Genomic DNA, 19,696 nt, shown 5'->3' on the forward strand with positions numbered 1-19,696 from the left:
TATAAATTAAAATTATAATTGCACTATTTTTATTTCATACTTTGTTCACCCTTCATCTCACATTTACGAGATAAAAATGTTTATATTATTGTTAATGTAGCGAACCCACATTAGCCAATTAAGAAGATGTTGGATATTGAATGATAAATATATAAAAGTCTTCTGCTGTATTTTACTTTAAGTTAAATATCATATTTAACAATTTAAATAGGGATAGTAATTAATCGTTTCAAGAGTCAGTAATGCTTCGATATTTTTTAGAGAGCTAATCTCTCTTATACGATTAAATAAATGTTCATAAAATTATTTTAGGCATTCATAGCTATTTAATTTAATTTCAAAGAACGAGCATTGTCAATAATAAACTTATGGAATAAACAAACTTTATTACCAACTGTTGATTATAATTTTAAGTTATTAATAACTAGCTGTAACCCGCGGGCTTTGCCCCGTTTAACTTCTTAATTTTCAAGATTATCTCGTTCGCATGGCTCAATCACGTCCTGGTTGAAGTTTGTTCGCTACGCTCACTCACCTTTAGGTTGGAGCTCGTTCGCTGCGCTCACTTGCCTTCAGGTTAGCTCGTTCGCTACGCTAACTCGCCTCCAAGTTGAAGTTCGTTCGCTACGCTCACTCACTTTTTGGTTGCAAATTAGCTGTTGTCATAAATGTAAAAGAAATAATAGTGCTGCACCCTGTTGGTAATCCTTGTAACTTTAATGCTATTGAACATCATGTTTTATCTATGACATCATAGAACAGAACCAACTTGTTTAATTGAAACAGCTGTTAAGATTCAATAATTCCATTTCTCATAAGGTTAACATGGGAAACTCCAGAGCCACTGGGGCGGAGCCCGAAAGGATTTCTGAAATAAGAATATGCCTATATGTTAATCGGGAATGTGAGCTATCATCATGCCAAATTTCAGCCCAATCCGACCAGTATTTTTCGCGTTCACTTGTCACAAACATACATCCATACATACGTCCAAACTTTCTCATTTATAATATTAGTAGAATATCTCATATGATAAGGGTCACAACAAGCGCATAAGTTAAAGGAGCATAATTAGCCAAAGCTAGCCGCTGTCATTGGGTTTCTGTTTAATTGTCGTAATATTTCAGTATTTTCCTGTTTAATTTAATTAGCATGTAATCATGGATTAAATATACTCCAGAGATATACGAAGGTTCATAATCCTAATCCACATAAATTACCTGAAAATTGCTGAATTGTTTCATTTAAAAAGGTTTTTTATCCCACATTAATTTAATTTATATTTGGTCTAAAATCTACGTCCATTCGCCGTTCTATAAAAATTTCATAGCAGATTTTACAAAACTACATGGTTAAAAGGCAACTCCTTAAACGGCAAAACAGACAAGAGTAGCTACTAGCTAGGTAGCTAAAAAAACTTTGAGGTTATGGTCATGTGTGAGTGTGAAATCAGTGTAATCAAGTGATGTTATGTTGTTTTGAATCTTTAAATTTTTATTCTCAACTTAAATAAATATATCATCCTGGATGCTCAGAATTACACGATCTAAATACTTTGCAATGATTCGTTTTATTATTAGTGTTTAGCTATACAATCATAGCTTCTAGTGTTTAGCAAATCAAAATGAAGTTTTCTTACAAGGTAGGTTTCTCACAATTTGGAGACATAACAATATTATGTCAATCATATCCATGAATGTTGCATTATCAATATTATAGTGACATTCTCATAAATTAACTCTACTACTAAAATAAATTAATCGGCTGCACTTTACTTTGGGTCCTACACTCATTCGAATGAAAATAACGATCGATATATCGATTGTTCGATATATTGTTTGGTTAGTTAGGTAAGGTTAACCTAACCTAACTAACCAAACGATATATCGAATGAAACAATCGAAAAATCGTGTAGGACCTAAAGTAAAGTGCAGCCCGATTGCCTTACCGGTTATCGGAAGTGCCCATAAGCACTTAGTTTTGTGGGTGCGGTACATGTCAAATTTTAAATAACAAAATGGCTGTTTCTTTTAGATATAGTAACTCTTACTTAATTTAATTAGCCTACTTTGCCAGTTTGTGCCGGCGGACAATTTCTTGTCGAGAAATTTCACTCAATAAACTTCCTAATTGCTAAGAGAATGAGGCAGTGAATGTCTTTATATTATAGTCCTTTTGTATACTAACTGAGTACCTATATAAAACTTTACTTCTCTCAGAGCTATCTGTGGTGGTCAAGTAGCAGCAATATCAAACCCAAACTCCGTATTGTCACTGAGTTTTTGTTGTTTCAGTTCTCAAACTTATTGGGGACAGTTTACAGAAAAGGAAATCTCCTTTTTACACCAGACGGGAATTCCGTTATAAGTCCAGTGGGCAACAGGATTTCCATCCATGACCTTAAAAAGTAAGTTTTATTACTGATATGTGTGCCTCTCAGTTCAAAATTACAATTTGTCATAAACTTAATCTATTCTATGAAGCACTTCCTAGGGATTTGACCTACACATTTTATTTATGAAGAGATAAATACCTACATGACTGTGAATAAAATATTTATCAAGTTATATTTAAACATTAAAACCTTCTGGTTGCCAGTGATGGGTACCCTACAAAATCCCATTCGGGCAACACAACTGAAATATCCAATTAACATTGAAATTGAAGTTGGACGGTTTATGTACCTATTTCTTTAAATATGTACCTATATAAATTATGTCCCATGTTCTTACCAAAACTTCACTTCAATTTCAGCAACAAGTCGTCCACTCTTGCTGTCGAGAGCAAATACGACTTTGCAGCGCTAGACATCTCTCCGAATGGCAGCACCCTGATTGCCATCAATGAACGTAAGTTTTAACCTTAGGGAGTTTAAATATAAAACAAATTATTGTTGCGTGTTTGTGTATAAATTATTTTTGGATGTTGAAATGCATAATTGAAGGGTTTCAGCATTTTAGTTTTTAGTTTTTTTCTCATTATAGGAGATCATTAAGTACCGTAGTCAAATTCAAAATCCAAAACATTTTAAGACGTTGCTTCAAGATGTATTTGTAAATTATAATCATGTGTTTTTTTACCAGAGGGAGACGCCCACCTGATCAGTTTACTGAGTCGAGTTGTCGTTCACCAGTACAAGTTTAACCACTCGGTCACATGCATCAAGTTCAGTCCCGACGGAAGTCGATTTGCCGTCTGCAAGCAGAACAATGGTAAGGTTTCATTAGACTTTTGTCTAATATTGAGTGTTTCAAAAATCTGGTCTTAACATTTTTATATTTCTTTACACTTTTCACTAGAATAATAAGCAAATAACTTTTAAACATGTGATTACGGTAAATGGTTACTGATGATCATGAATATGAAAGTTACTAATCAGTTCTGATTGTGTGGCAGTTTTCATTTTCAAGGCTCCGGGGCAGTTCGCTGGTCAGTTCAACCAGTTTGTGTTGGAACGAGTTTACCACAATGCGTATGACGAGACGACGTGTGTCGACTGGGCTTCTGACTCGAGGTTAGTCTTCATTTCGTTGAAGATTCTCAATCAGAAAACACCAATGTAGGCCTAAATGTTTTATTGTGCTTGGTAGCTGAGTGTTCATAGTGCTTGCCTTGTGAAGGTCGCCGGTTCGATTCCAAGCGAGATCGTAACTGGACCTAGATGTTGTTTGTGATTGGGCCATCAATTAGGAATCTATTTAACAAAATGTCAATGCTAGATAGTAATGAGACCAGGGTTTTGACTGTATCCTTACATAACATAAAAAGATTTCACTGGCATCCATATATTCAATGTACATAAAATTAAGATAGTTACTAGCAATAGGTATTATAGACTAATTATTATTTTTTACTGTTGTATCTATTTTACTCTTATTACTTGTAAGAGTATTACGGGTAATTAATACCCGAAGACAAGACATTTTTCAATACCCCACTCATAATTTAAAAAAATATTAAACAAGTCCTCTCTATATGGGGTTAAAAATTTACAATAAAATTCCAAACTCCTTAAAGCAATTAAACTTGGCAAAATTTACAGACAAAATCAAAACAGTTTTAGTAGAAAAAGCATATTACACTCTTGAGGAATTTTTCAACGACTCCTGGTAACAGACACCCATTCTCTCATCAACCTCTCCTAACATAAACAGTTCCACCATGCTGTAGCTTTGTAGGGGTAACTTACTGGCTAAATCCTAGGTTTTTTATATACCTATTTAGATTTCCTTATTTATTAGAAACCTTGACAATGTAGCCTACCTGTCTGTGTATTACATTTGTAATAACTTTAACAGATGTTATGTGCAATAAAGAATTGTCATTTGTCATTTGTCACTTGTTACTCTATTTTACTTATTTTTTATGGTTTTTTAGAAACTTCGCAAGTTATCGTAGCATTCTAAGTTGGCAACCCTTGCTGTGTATTTCAGAGTACTAGCTGTCGGCTGTAAGGACACTTCCACAAGATTATACTGCCTGGACAGGCTCGCCAACTTCCGCCCCATTACACTCGGTTCCCAGAACGACGTTATTGTAGCCGTATTCTTCGAAGAGAACTCTCTTGATGTGACTACAATTGCAAGGTTTGTAAAGAGTATTGTATCAGTAAGATTGAGGCTTTAAATGGTTTTGTCAGTTAAATATTAAAATGGCGTTATGATTCTGAAAGAAAAACCATAAAATTTTTTAAGTTTTGTTACAAAACCCTTTGACAAACTATAATTATTGTGTTTTGACAGAAACGGGAGGTTATGTGTTTGGGAGAGCAGCTTGGAACTGAGCGAGCTGGAACCTTACGATGAGCCGGAGGAGAAGAAAAAGAAGGCAGGAGAAAACGAAGAAGCGGACGACGATGTGGATCTTAGCAAAGGAGAAGAGAGGACGGAGGCTTTGACTGTAGAGGAAAAAGGTAAATCATTTTCCCTATTGAATTCTATTACAGTAGACTCCCTCTTATCCGGACTCCTTGGGATCGAGGCCAGTCCGTATAACAGTTTTTCAGATAAAACCAACGTCCCCAAAAACTCGCTAAAACGGACAATTTACTGTGATATTCAACTTAAATTTAGGAGAGCATTGTATTTAGACACGTGATCCCTGGTCTCAATTCGTTCCCACGAGAATAGTCGTTTCAGTACCGCCCACTTCCTGCCGATCTAGTTCGGTTAAACCAATGTGCTGATAAAAATTGTCCGGTTAAAGAGATGTCATTTCATTTCCGCCAAATGTAGTCCGGTTAAACCAATGTCCGGTTAAAAGGTGTCTGGATAAGAGGGAGTCTACTGTACATCCAAGAAATCAAATGTTTTAATGTTTATATGTAATTTCCTAAGTTCATCCTATAGTTTTTTTAAGCGTCAGGATTTTGAAATGATCATCAAGATAAAGATTACCTACATTTGTTTAATTAATGTAGATTATGTGTGAACACCTATCAAAATAATAGTTTTGATTTAGTAGGGTATTATTGTTAGAAACTATAGTTTAGAAAACTATAGTAGTAACTATAGTCCTTAATGTAAATTTAAATGTAAAATGTATCAAATCACAATGTAATCACTTGTAGCCTACTTATTTTTGCTTTGCGGTTTTTAAATGTTCACAGAAGAGCAAGAAGATGAAGCAAGCGTAAAGAAGAGCGATGCGCCTAAACTGTCGTACAAGCTGTTGACGCGACACTACCTCCGAGACCAAGTGGCGGGCGAGAGGGTGACGGTGACAGCTGCGGCTTACCACCGAGTGACGCATGTGCTAGTGACGGGCTTCAGCAACGGAACATTCCTCATACACGAACTGCCTGACGTCACGCTCATACATTCTCTCAGGTAAGTTATGGGCTTGTCAATAAATACAAAACATGGAGTAAACCGAAGGACAAAAAGAAAGTATATATTAACATTGTTTGTAATGCAACGCCTACTGTTCTGATGTTAAATCACCATGAGAAAAGTTGATTTGTATTCTTATGTTTTAGGCTACTGTAAAAAAACTATTGGCAGATTTGTTTGTTACAAACCCCCAAAAAAATGTGTACAGTAGACTCCCTCTTATCTGGACACCTATTAACCAGACTACACTTGGTGGAAATGACATCTCTTTAACCGGACAATTTTTATCAGCACAATGGTTTAACCGGACTAGATTGGCAGGAAGCTGGTGGTACTGAAACAAGTGTTCTCGTGGGAAAGATTTGAGACCAGTGATCACGTGTCTAAATACAATGCTCTCCTAAATTTAAGTCGAATATCACAGTAAACGGTCATTTTTAACGAGTTTTTGGGGACATCGGTTTAATCGGAAAAACTTTTATATCCGGACTGGCCTCTGTCCTGAGGAGATAAGAGGGAGTCTACTGTAGGCAGAAGTCAAAAGTTATAAGTTCAGTGTGTTGTTTCACCTTTTACTTCCTCCTTAAAACATAGATAGATTCACGACCAATCCAATTTTTGGTTATCCGACCTTTTGAATTTTAAATCCTTTCTGCAAAAAATCAAGTACTATAAAATAGTGCGCTATTCCTTTTTCTTGTGACTGTAATTTGTATTAGGTATGCAATTCAGGTGAAATATGTGGGACTACTGTATTAAGAAACACCTTTATGGATTTCAAAATCGCATGGAAGTCCTTGATCACTGATTTTCCTTTTGTTGTACTAATATAAGTTTTCAACAGTATCTCAGAGCACTCAATCAGTTCGCTGGCGCTCAACAACATTGGGGACTGGGTGGCCGTCGGGAGTCGAGCGCAAGGCCAGCTGTTGGTCTGGGAATGGCAGAGCGAGACTTATGTGATGAAGCAGCAAGGTCACGCGCAGGCCATGACGTGTCTCTCGTACTCACCCAACGCGCAGTATATTGTCACCGGCGGCGAGGACGGAAAGGTACTTGTGTTTGAGTCTAAAGTTTGTATGACTAGCTCGCTTTCCCCATCTAGTTTAACTCTGTGATTTAAACTTTAGCTTAACCCTAGACTATTCTGAAAATACCTTTTTGATTTAAACTAGGTTTAAGGTACTTTAAGGTAACTTTTGTCTTTGAGTCAAAAGTTTGTACGACTATGTCTCGCTTTCCCCAAATCTAGTTTAACTCTAGATTCTCCTGAAAATACTTTCTTGGTTTAAGCTAGGTTTTAGTTAAACCTCCAAGTGAGGTGATTTAACTGGTGGGCCAAACCGGAAGAGAGGGATGGTTATTTGATTTTAAAATGGCTGGCTCTTGTAATTCTTGTTTGGACATAACTTTTTTGTCTACGCTTGTGGCATTTTTCAAAGAAATATATAGGAGATACACAAACACTTTTTTAAGAAAGCGGTCCAAAACCATATGATTTGTGGGTGGCAGGGAATCGAACCGGTCCCTCTTGCACCACAGTTCGAGATGCTAACTAGGCTAGCAACACACCCAACTTAAAATATATTTTTGAAAAATTACTGGAAAGAAATAATTATCTGTCTACTAGGGTGGCAAAAAAAGTACCAGGACAGTAAATATCAATGCTTATAACAATATTTCATAACAATGAGTTCTATATTTCTTCTCATTGTGTGAATAAAATGAAAAGCCAACATTGATATAAAGAAAACGTAACATTTGAGATGCAAGACGAATACCAATAACACTATTTACAGGTGAAGCTGTGGAACACCCAGTCCGGTTTCTGTTTCGTCACGTTCCACGAACACACGTCGAGTGTCACAGCCGTCAAGTTTGCCAACAACGGAAAGTTTCTTGTGTCCACCTCCCTGGACGGAACTGTCCGAGCGTTTGACATGACCAGGTTTGTGATCAATTTGTCTATATAATTTTGTTTGAGTTGGCAGTCAGAAAAACTAACTCTGTCTGTTTGTTGGAATTCAGACCTCATGCCTTCTATCAGTTACTGATAGACACACTGAATTACAATGTGCGGCGTTTTCAAGGTTACCCTACTTTCCTCACGTAAATCTTGTGAACTTTTGCATCCTATAAATAGCATAAAATCCATAAGTAATTTTTCTGACCACCTGATCAACATGAACATGACTAAATTTGGTCCACATTTAATGCTTCTGCATGTTCAAGTAAAGCCCAAACTCTGCATCTTAAGCCTTAAATGTTGTTTCTCCGCAGGTACCGCAACTATCGCACTTTGACGTCTCCTCGTCCTGTTCAGTTCTGCAGTCTGGCCTTGGACCACGCCGGGGAGTTTGTCGCCGCAGGAGGCCAAGATGTGTTCGACATCTTCCTCTGGTCTATGACACTCGGTCGTCTCCTAGAGGTTAGTATCATTTTGATTATAAGGTTTGTAACATAGAGCACAAGGACCTATTTGTATTACCTTTGGTTAGGCCTCCCAATTAGTTACGGCTTCTCTTTATTGAGTTGGTAATGTTTAAACCGCATGTTGTAGGTACTAAGTGGTCATCAAGGTCCCGTGGTAGGACTACAATTCAACCCATCCACTTCCAGCACGGCCCTCGCTTCAGTCAGTTGGGACAAATCTCTAAGGCTGTGGAATGCTGTAGAGTCCAACGGACAGTATGAGAGTGTTCTGCTCAACTTTGACGGTGAGTTCAGTAAGCCTATCTGAGTCGCAGATGGTAAATGACATATGAAATCTTGATTACTCAATTCATACCACTGTAGTAAAACTTTTTCTTTTTGGTGAGTCACCGGCTCGGTAGGACCACAAACTTTGGGCCCAAGGCAGTATGGGTTTGGATCCTGTTATCTGGACTTTAAGCTTTTAAGTGGTTTTCTCAAAATTGCTGTGTAAATAAAGACAGTTTTTTCGTGTTTTTGTGTAGTATAGTCGTAAAGCGTTTGGTATTGGTTTTTTTTTCAAAGTGTTGCTTTTTAAAGTGGGACCATTTAAATGCCTACAATTGTTAAGGTAAGCCAGCTTATCCTGTCCTTTGTCTCCTTGATTCTCAGATAAAAAGTTCTTTCAAATCAAAACCTCAGGTAAGCTAACTGAACTCTATTCCTTTTCAAAAAATCTAAAACATTTATAAAATACTTTTTGACGTACAAATATAAATAGACTGTCTTCACAGTAGGTTGAAGAGTTGGGTTATGTAGCATTTATAAGTGTTAACCCCTTCGCTTACAACGACGGCGATCCGCCGTCGCGCTCCCGTTAGCCATTGTGTGAAGCGACGGCGAATCGCCGTCCGCTATTAAAACCTGTTTGTGCCGAGTTAGTTCCCCAGAAATCCAATAGATCGCATATGCTTCTTGTTCTATGATTTCCAGGCTTTCTTTTGGTTATATTTTCGTCATCTCAGTCCAGTCCAATCGGCAAAAAAACTGAAGTTGAAATGGTGCAACTTAGCAGCTGACGACGTCTACACTGGTTTCACAGCTGATACGTTGTTGTGTTTACTTCGACGATGTAAACATTGTGTTAGAGCCTTGTTTTACTTTATTATTTTATTGAAAAGTGTAGTTATCTTATAAAATAAGTTATAGAATTTACTTTGTGTAAGTTTTTATCAGTATTTTACTTTTTCGTCGTTATAATGACTGAGTTATTAGGCCTATCATGTCGTGTTTCACTTCGTCGTGATAAAGATTGAGCTACGGTATCTTGTTTTACTATATTATTCAATTGAAAAGCTTTTGTATAATACGATGAGTCTTCAAAATAACTTGGTATTCGTGGATGAATGTGGAAAAGAGTTAGATGAAAGTGACATTATAAAACTTATAGGGGATTGTGACAGTGACAGTGATTGTGACTTGTTTGAGGAGAGTGGTTGGAGTGATGATGATGATTTGGAAGGGAGCAGAATTCAAGTGAGTAATAAGTCTAATACGCCTATTGATTATGAGACCACAGTTTCCCCAGACCATAATACTAATTGTGTTAGGCCTAATCCTTTAGAAAGTGACCAGTTGTTGCTTGAACAGCCTTCTTGCAGCTATGCTAGGCCTATGACCCCTCCAGATGCCCTTACTGTCCAATATAATTCAGATTTGTCTAGTAGGCCTGAAATATTTGATCAGCATGTATCTTCTCCATCATGTGATGAAGAATTGCCTAAATCAGTCCAGTTTCTTGATCGGTTATACCGCGGTAGTATGAGCGCGCCTTCTCTCTCGCCTACACCGAGTGAGGAAGCTGACGACCCTGGTTTCCCTGACTCTAGGCCTATAAATGATATAGATAGTGGCAGGCATAGGCCTATGACCCCTCCAAATGTCCAATCTGATTTAGATTTGCCTATTAGGCCTGAATTATTTGACCAGCTTGCATCTTCAATCGTGCCTGCCCTCTCACCTACACCGAGTGAGGAAGCTGACGACCCTAGCTTTCCTGACCCTAGGCCTAAAAGTAAACCTGTTAGGGGCAGGTCTAGAGGAAGAGGTAGGCCTATAGGAAAAAAAGCTATTTCACAACCATCTAAGCCTACTAAAAGGTCCAAAACTCAAACTAGTAACGATACAGCTCCACCAAAAAAGAAGAAAAAGGAGGGTTGGCAGTGGACCAGTACCATAGAAAGTAATATAATAAATAAAATCCCTTTTACTGGTTGTCCTGGTGTTAGAGCAAGTTTGGCTAGAAGTTTAGGCTCAGCTCCCTCTGAATTAGATGTTTTCAATGCGTTTCTTGATAATGACTTTTGGCAACATGTTGCCACAGAGACTAATAATTATGCCAAAGAAACAATTAAGAAAAAGAACGAAGCAGGCGGGGTAGGAAAAACTATATACTCAGAATGGTTTGACACAACTGCAGATGAGATGGCTTGTTTTTATACACTGTGTGTCCTTATGTCGCTTGTAAAAAAAAGAACCATACAATCATACTGGTCGCCTAATGCTGTAACTGAGACCCCTTTTTTTCGTAAAGTGATGCCATTCCGCCGTTTTTTGCTACTGTCCACATTTTTCCACCTTACAGACAATAATAGGAAACCTGTGAATGATAAACTGTGGAAGTTAAGGTATGTTATTGAGTACATGAACAGGAAGTTTTCCCATCTGTACATACCTGATGAAAACATAGCTGTCGATGAGAGTCTTATGAAGTTCCGAGGGAGGTTGGGCTATGTTCAATTTAATCCTAAGAAGAGAGCCAGATTTGGCATAAAGTTTTACAAGTGTTGTGAATCTGGAAGTGGTTATTGTTCTAAATTTAAGATCTATACTGGAGCTGAAGTCAAAGAAAATGTACCGGTTGAAGAAGGAAGTGGGGATTCTACACAGGAGGAAAAGCTGTTAACGAGTGAGGCGATAGTCGTTGAAATGACAAAAGATTTGGCAGGAAAAGGACATACTCTGACAATTGATAATTGGTATTCCTCACCTCTTCTCTTCTATAGACTTAAGCAAATAGGTTTCAATGTAATTGGAACAGCTAACTGGTGGAGATCAAACATGCCAGAGAGCTTCAAAGAGGGTAAACTTAAGTTGGGCGACTACGAGACAGCCTATAGCCACAATATGTTAGCAGTAAGGTGGCAGGACAAGAAGCAAGTTTGCATTTTGTCTACCTTTCATCAAAAAGCTGACAAAAGATCAACTGGCAAGAAAGACAGAGTTACCCAAGAAATTATAACAAAGCCAGAACCAGTGATCTACTATAATCGTTCAATGGGTGGAATTGACCGCGAGGATCAGCAATTAGCGTCGTTTCCTAGTATGAGGAGGTATGCTAAGGGATACAAGAAGATCTTCTTTTACATAATGGACATTGGCCTTTTTAACTCTTATGTAGTGTTCAAAAAATTAACCAGAAAAAAATTGGGGTTTAGTGAGTTCAAGGAGAGGTTTGTCAAGCAAATGTTTGAGTCGCGACAACTGCCACCGTACAATCGAAGAGGACGATCATCCAACTCAGAAACACCTCTGAGGCTCCAGGCAGCAACTTGGGGACATTTTCCTAGGCCTATTCCTCCAAATGAAGTCAAACAAACACCTTCAAGAAGATGTAAGGTGTGTAGTGCCCAGGGAAAGCGCAGTGACAGCCGATGGGAGTGTGAGCTCTGCCTTGTCGCACTTCACATGCCAGAGTGTTTCAAGGCATACCACACCAAAATGAACTTTGCTTGACATTTGGTGAGTTTTTATAAGTGTCATACAGTATTATAGACTAGTTCCAAAACATATATGAGCCCTATGTAGCTAAAAATGACCAATAAAAAAGTTTTTTTAAATTTTTTTATTTTTTTATTTTATTTTTATATGGTATAATAAAAAATTATAGTTATATTTTTTGGGGAAATATTTATATATTTTGAATCTACATTTAATTTTGAATAAGAAAATAATAATATCTTGCATATAAATAGTAAATGTTGCCTGAAAAAAAATTAAATCAGAAATGAATGAAACTAGCCACAACAAATTCGTTTGTTTTGGCCTAGGCGGGTAAAAAAAAAATCATAAGTGAATGGGTTAATGGGGTCCTGAGAAAACCGCACTGCTGGGTATTTAAGTGCAAAGTTTGCTGGATTAAAAATTGTTTGTTAAATGGTATTGAATTAGTTAAACTATCAGGAACTGAAAAGACAAAAATTAAATACTACAATTTAATTTTTTAAATTGGCAAAATTGTTTTGCAGCCACTTGTGTTGCGTACAGGCCAGACGGCAAGCAGGTCGCGGTGGCAACACTGGACGGCCGCATCTCCATGTTCGACGTACAAACGGCTCAGCAGGTTGGCAGCATCGAGGGTCGTTACGACCTCGGTAGCGGACGGTCGGACACCGACCTCATCACAGCCAAGAAGACTCTAGCTGGCAAGTGAGTGGGACTAACATTGAAATGTTTGCTTCATCTACTAACAATAGTGATTATTTTAGGTTTTGGAATAATTTATTTGTGGAATTTTTCCCTTTTTTGTAGTTGAATAGTCTAACTAAACCCAGGTCTCACTGCTATTTATCTAATTTCTAATGTCAACCATTTGTTAGTATCATTATTGATAGCCTGATGGAATTTTATCTATCTGGAAACAATCTCGCTTGGAATCAAACCAGTAACGTTGCCTCAGAGGCTAACGTAAACAAATTTTTTCAGCCAACAAAATTTGGCAAAACTAAAAACAGATTTAAGTAGTCAGATTCTTTTTGTCCCTGCAATCGTATATGTGTCTTGTTTGTTGTCAGAGCGTTCACCAGCATGTGTTATTCAGCTGACGGCCTGTATATCCTGGCTGGCGGCCAGAGTAAGAACGTCTGCATATACAACGTGGCGGAAGCCATCTTAGTGAAGAAAATTGAAATCACACAGAATCATTCCTTCGACGCCATAGAGGTAATAACTCTGTGAAAAAAATAATGATAAGAATTAGCTAAGTAGCTAAACGGTCATTTGTAGTTGTTTAGTTTAGTAATCAAAAGGACTCGCTGGTTTGATCTTAAGAAAAGTGAGAAACTTTTTGATGGTTCGAAACAAGACCCAGCTGTTCTTGATCATTGGGAATAAACAGCTGGCTTATAAACAGCTGATCTTAGTCAGTTACAAAGCTACACAGATCATTTCACTTCACTCTACACTCACTCTTCATTCATATTCACCATAGTGTGCGTTGTGGTCTTAAATAATTGAATTATAAATTCTCAAATTTTCTTACATTTATTGAGCCAAAGCACACTTAAACCCTCTTATGGTCGGCAAAAAATGCTTTTGTAAACTTTCTGGCTTAAAAATCTCTCCAACAATACTCCGTTCACAATATTTAGACAGTTTGAGGGGGAGTTCCAACCACTTTTTTCTGCTGAATGTAGCTGATTGACGTTAGACAAATCTCAGCTGTTAAGCTATGTTTTAATGGTAGGATCAAGACATGGAGGGGATAGATTTCCTTCCCTAAAACTACCTAGATTTTGTGAACGGAGTATAGTGTTTGTTTTGTACTCTATTAATATTAACTGACCTTTTTTATCAACACAGTTTTTTAAAGTAGATAATATTGTTTAGCACGTCGAGTCTTGACTCTTTTAGGAAGTACCAAATATTTTAACCCTTTTCACAATTGTCTATAAAACAATTTCAAATGTGCAGGACATCATAGATCGTCGCAAGATGACGGAGTGGGGCAACGCAGCTCTGATTGAGGAGGCGGAGGAGTTGGAAGGAGGGAACGTACATTTGCGACTGCCAGGGGTGCGGAAGGGCGACATGGCGGCACGAGGGATGAAGCCTGAGGTTAGAGTGTACCACGTGCAGTTCTCCCCTACAGGTAAACTGATTAATCATAAAGAAAACCAAGTAGTTTGCTAGAAACTTTCTGAACAGGAATCAAGTAGAAAGTAAACAGTTCACTGTTCAGATGACGTTACTAAGGTAATAGGTTACGAGGGGACCCGTGCAAAAATTATGCAGTTTAGTAGGGTTAAAAATTTTTTTCTGGGGCAAAACGAATCCATTGCAAGACCCATTTACCTTTTAAATTGCCTTGTAAAATCTGACTTTGGTTAAACATTCAACTGAAGGAACAGCTATTAAATTACAACCCACGTTATTTTAAAATGTTACAAAGAAAGTTGGTCAGAATCACTGGATCTTTGAAAATTTACTCTAGGAATAAATTAAATCCAAGTCGTCACTCCGCTTGAGCATAAGCTATCTCAATCATAAAAATCTGTCAAGTAGGACGGCTGGAAAAATATGTAAAAGGGAAAACCCTTATTGCATCAAATATAGGTTTGATTGGAAAAGCCTTATTGCCTGTGGATTTAAGCATATAGATAGATGGATTCTCAGTAATCTATTACCTATTACATTCAGGCATTGAGATAAATAGATTATAACTGCAGTCACTATTCTCTGGTTAAACATTAGAGAAAAACAAGCCACTGTTTTTGCTGGTTTGTTTTCGGTGTTTCGTGTTGTTAGGTTAGCCATGTGATCGGTTGGTGGGATGCTGTCAAATTCCAATTCATTCTAACCTAACCATGCTACCTATTTATTTGGGGTTATCCGTTATTTCAAGGACTTATATTAAAAAATTATTTTAGTTATTGCACGTTAAAACCTGTGTATTTATAGCTGTTTTGAAACATTTTACATTATAAATTGTTTTTGATAGTTAATAAATACTTACTTATTTACCTTTTTTGAAGCTATGATTAATGGTGAAATTAGTCAAGTTTCCTGGTTTGGAGGTATTGATTTAGTCTTGGGTTTACTATGGCAGTTTTATGGCATTTGATTAAAGAATGACTATCGGTTTATGATCTTGTTAAAATCGGATTGCAATCATAATGTTGACATATTTTTGTTTACTATCAACAAAACAACAGGATAACGCTGTCTTGATCTTGCCTCTAATTTGACAAGTCCCACCAACCGATCACCTGGCCAACCTAACAACACGAAACTCTGAAACAAAACCAGCAAAAACAGTGGTACATTTTTAACACAGAGTGGTTACTCCAGTTATTATTATCGCTCAGTGGATTCAGCTGACATTTAAGTAATACTATTATTTATCCTATTACGTTATGCCCTCCTCTACTGTGGGTACCTAATATGAGGGATTCTATATGGTTGCGTTGTTCAGGTCAGGCGTGGGCCGCTGTCACCACAGAAGGTCTCCTCGTCTACTCTCTAGACTCTGGAGTCGTCTTTGACCCTTTCCACCTCGACCCTGACATCACCCCAGCCTCCGTCCTGTCCCGCCTCGGCAAACAGGAGTACGGAGATGGTAAGTTTACAATACATTTTTCAGACACAGAAATGAATATAATTTTGAGTCCATTGCAATGGAAATCCACTGCAATATAGTATAATTGTTGGTCTTTATAAATATAGGCTCCTATATGATTAGAATATTTTACTTATTTTTTTAACTTAAAACACAATGTGTTTTCTAGCACTGATGATGGCATTGAGACTGAACGAGCAAAAGTACATTCAACGAGTGGTCGAGTCTATACCTCCTTCAAGCAGTGAGTGTTTACGTTTAGTTATAGTTAGATTAATACTCCATAGTTAGATTTCCATTAGTTTTCATAGAAAATCTACAAGGGTTTAGTATATTAAAAATAACTGAAATCTTTAGTCATTTGCTTGGAGTGTAAAAATATTGAAGTTTATTTTCTCATCAATCTACTTTCAGAAGAGGTCTTAGGTTGGGACAAAATATAAATGCTATGTTTTGTAAGCCTTTTATTGTATATCTATTAGTCGTTTGCACATATTTTTTTTCAGGGTAAGCTAACTCTATCTCTTAAAAGAAAATTTTAATCAGCCACTTGACTTTTACTTGTACTTGACTTTCATTCAAAATGTAAAGTTAGTAGTAGTAATATTACACCACATGGCCTGGAAGTAGGTGTGTGATAGTTCCCTCGATTTCAAACTAGTACTGTAAATAAATTCACAGATGAATCACGTACAATTTAAACGCTAAACAGCTAAATTTTACCGCACTTTAGCTGATTTTTCTGCTCTACAGCTGATTTTAGCAAACCCTTTCTCGCTTTCTGTAAACTAAGACTTTCATGTCTACAAAGAGTACAGAAATATGCGGCTTATTTTGTATAGTAGCAAAATGTATATTTATGATCTTTTTTTAGGTGGAAAGATGTAACCATTTTCATTTTGTACTACTATCGTATGAGAAATTTTTTTTCGTACTAAGATGCTAGGCACGAGCCCGGGATTGTTTTTCACATTACTTCAGGCTAGACCTAGGGATTGCGGAATTATCACTTAGGCCTAGATAAAATCCATAGGTGATTTGGCAGGATTCGAACCCAGGACCTCAGGGACCGAATTCCCTCGCTCTCCAGCTCGTTGCAACTCACACTGATTAGTAGCTGGTTCAAAATGTGTTCCTGTATGACGTTTCAGTTGAGTTGTGCGTGTCATCACTACTGCCAGTCTACGCTGAGAGACTGTTGACCTACGTGGCTGCCACACTAGAGACGACAAGACACCTAGAGTTGTACGTAGATTGGCTGCGTCAATTAGTCACACGACATCCTCGACAGCCTGTCCCCACTCTGTTGCTGGTGCATAAGAACCTAGGAACTAAATACAGCCAACTGGCTAGGCTGTAAGTTGACCATTCTTTTATTCATTGTTCAAGGAAAGGCATTAGGCCAGGATTTTGAATTGGAGAGTAAAGAGGTTAGCAGCTAGCTCACCTTAAGTACAGGTTGAAGGCTATAGAACACATGGGTCTTCCCTACAATTGACAAAGTCCCCCAGACAAGATATTGTGTGTATTATGTCTCTATTTTATGGCCTACATGTTCTTTTAAGGTTAGGTAGCTGCTATTCCCTTTATTATTTTATCAGGTTCGATCCTGTCAGGTGGTAGCTTTTAGACTTGAAAGCTACATAAAGCATCTCCATTCTATACATTCATCAATCAACCATCTTTCAACCAGATTAGAATATGCAGCTTTGTGTTCTCGATGTAATTATAAAATGGTGAAAACAGATAGGCCTAAAATCTGTCTTTATAGATTATAATTATAGACATTATAATTATAATTTCAGATGGGGACGCCACCTATGCGGGAATTTTAACCCAAATGTGAGGGATGAGTGTAGAATAACGTTTGATGAAGTGTAGCTTTGTTACTGACTAAGACCAGATGATTCATTAATCGGTTCAGGACCATTAAAATCCCAATGATCAAGGACAGCTGGGTCCAGTTTCGAACCATCAAAAAGCAACGCACTTTTCTCAGGATTCGGCGACCTTTTGATTATCAGGCGAGCACTATAACCTTGAACCTATCGCACCTTAAATCTTGAAAAAAAATTACTTGTCTTTGTAATTTAGTTAATAACTTTTAAGGTGTAACTTGTAAAGAACAAATTTTCAATTGTCTTATTATTTTTAGATGTGACTTCAACAGATACACATACCAATTCTTGAAGAAAATCGGTCCCTTGAGAACCAAACAAGCAAGATATAAGGACAATGAGGATAAGATTGAAGAAGATCTATCGTCAGATGATGAAAATGAAGAGTTCCTAATGGAGACAGATTAGAGGATTTTTTTAATTTTTGTAAATAAACTTTTATACAAATGTTTTATGGTCTTTTTGTGAGGAATTTCCTTTATTAACACTTTGAATGATTTTCTAAGTTTGAAATTTATTAAAAACTGAATAGAATGTAGATTGAACTTGGCAAAATCTATTGTTATAATACACAGTATACATGCTCAATGTCCTCACTACAAATCATCTTTAACGTTGCATTATCCATTTTTTTTGTGAGGTTACATCATTTACTGTCTTTTATAAGTTAAAGGAAAAAATCATTTCTACCAGTACCGACAAACAGTGTAAATGCAAGTGTTAGAATGACTTACTACAACTAAAAATATAGATCAAAATCTAATAATAATTACTATTATACTCACTCCTTTATAAAGTAAGCTCTTCATACTTTGTCAAAAGGCCTAACTAGAAAAATGCCCCATTACAGGTTTTAATGCACACATACAAAAGCCCCCACTTACTTTGGTGTTGTATAATACATCCATATCCCTTTTACTTTCTCCCCCTATACCATAGTATATGGAGAAAGTATTGTTTTCGTCAAAATTTTCGAGTTTGAGTTTTGAGTGGATATATTCGTTTTGGGTCCCCCTGGACCCAAAAAAGTGGTTTTCGAAGTGATGTCTGTGTGTGTGTGTGTGTGTGTGTGTCTGTGTGTCTGGATGTGTACAGAGCTAGAGACTACACCTGTGGTCCGATTTCGATGAAATTTGGTATGTAGGTTCTAATCCATGGTATCTCCAGGCGTTTTTTTCATTTTTTTGAAATTTTGATTTTTAATGGGGATTTTCCCATAAAAACCCATAAAAAACCGGAAAAATCGGATTTTCTCAAAAATGGCCCGAACGATTTTGATAACAATTTAGTATGTTGTAGCCCTTTAAATTCTGAATAAAATGGTACAAATCCCATGTCTGTAAAAATTACGGTTCAAAAGTTATGGTCAAATATGTTTTTTTCCCATAAAAACCACATAAAATAACGAAAAATAGGCTTTTAGAAAAAAATCCGGTTTTGATTTAACATAGTATCTTGTAGTCCTTAAAGTTTTGATAGTTTTTTATATTTTTTTAGAATTTTTTTTTAATGGGGATTTCCTATAAAACCCCATAAAATAACGGAAAAATAGGATTTTCCCAAAAATGGCCCGAACGATTTTGATAAAAATTTAGTATGTTGTAGCCCTTTATATTCTGAACAAAATGGTACAAATCCCATTTCTGTAAAAATTACGGTTCAAAAGTTATGGTAAATTATGTTATTTCCCCATAAAAACCCCATAAAATAACGAAAAATAGGATTTTAAACAAAAATCCGGTTTTGATTTAACATAGTATGTTATGGTCCTTACAGTTTTGATAGATCTTTTCATTTTTTAGAAATTTTTATTTTTAATGGGGATTTTCCCATAAAACCCCATAAAATAACGGAAAAATAGGATTTTCCCAAAAATGGCCAGAACGATTTTGATAAAAATTTAGTATGTTATAGTCCTTTATATTCTTTACAAAATGGTACAAATCCCATTTCTGTAAAAATTACGGTTCAAAAGTTATTGTAAATTATGTTCTTTTCCCATAAAAAAACCCATAAAATAACGGAAAATCAGATTTTCCCAAAATTGGCTCGAACGATTTTGATAAAGATTTAGTATGTTATAGTCCTTTAAATTCTGAAGAAAATTGTACAAATCCCATTTCCGTATATTCACTCTCACCGCTTACACATGATAAAGG

The 19,696-nt window shown here is 36.7% G+C and overlaps 1 protein-coding gene across 1 annotated transcript; it reads left to right on the forward strand.

The window, feature by feature from the left end:
- Positions 1 to 1,234: 1,234 nt before the first annotated feature.
- Positions 1,235 to 17,988, forward strand: LOC128988118 (periodic tryptophan protein 2 homolog). The gene is made up of 19 exons (XM_054409335.1): positions 1,235 to 1,642; positions 2,295 to 2,407; positions 2,755 to 2,849; positions 3,084 to 3,212; positions 3,397 to 3,514; positions 4,434 to 4,586; positions 4,743 to 4,912; positions 5,609 to 5,828; positions 6,676 to 6,883; positions 7,631 to 7,779; positions 8,112 to 8,259; positions 8,392 to 8,548; positions 12,551 to 12,731; positions 13,097 to 13,244; positions 13,995 to 14,172; positions 15,496 to 15,639; positions 15,809 to 15,883; positions 16,791 to 16,995; positions 17,795 to 17,988. Exons 1-19 carry the CDS (start codon positions 1,625 to 1,627, stop codon positions 17,943 to 17,945), a joined length of 2,760 nt encoding a protein of 919 aa, XP_054265310.1. The 5' UTR covers positions 1,235 to 1,624; the 3' UTR covers positions 17,946 to 17,988.
- The last annotated feature ends 1,708 nt before the right edge of the window (positions 17,989 to 19,696 follow it).

Source organism: Macrosteles quadrilineatus, unplaced genomic scaffold (assembly GCF_028750875.1).
Source record: "Macrosteles quadrilineatus isolate MER2022 unplaced genomic scaffold, UCM_ALF_1.0 Scaffold_2__2_contigs__length_208266976, whole genome shotgun sequence".
Taxonomy (NCBI): domain Eukaryota; kingdom Metazoa; phylum Arthropoda; class Insecta; order Hemiptera; family Cicadellidae; genus Macrosteles; species Macrosteles quadrilineatus.

Bases quoted from the DNA above. Each gene is read 5' to 3' on its own strand.
- LOC128988118 (XM_054409335.1), top strand. The intron at 5,829-6,675 runs GTAAGTTATGGG...AGTTTTCAACAG, and splicing joins ACGCTCATACATTCTCTCAG to TATCTCAGAGCACTCAATCA. The intron at 15,884-16,790 runs GTGAGTGTTTAC...ATGACGTTTCAG, and splicing joins GTCTATACCTCCTTCAAGCA to TTGAGTTGTGCGTGTCATCA.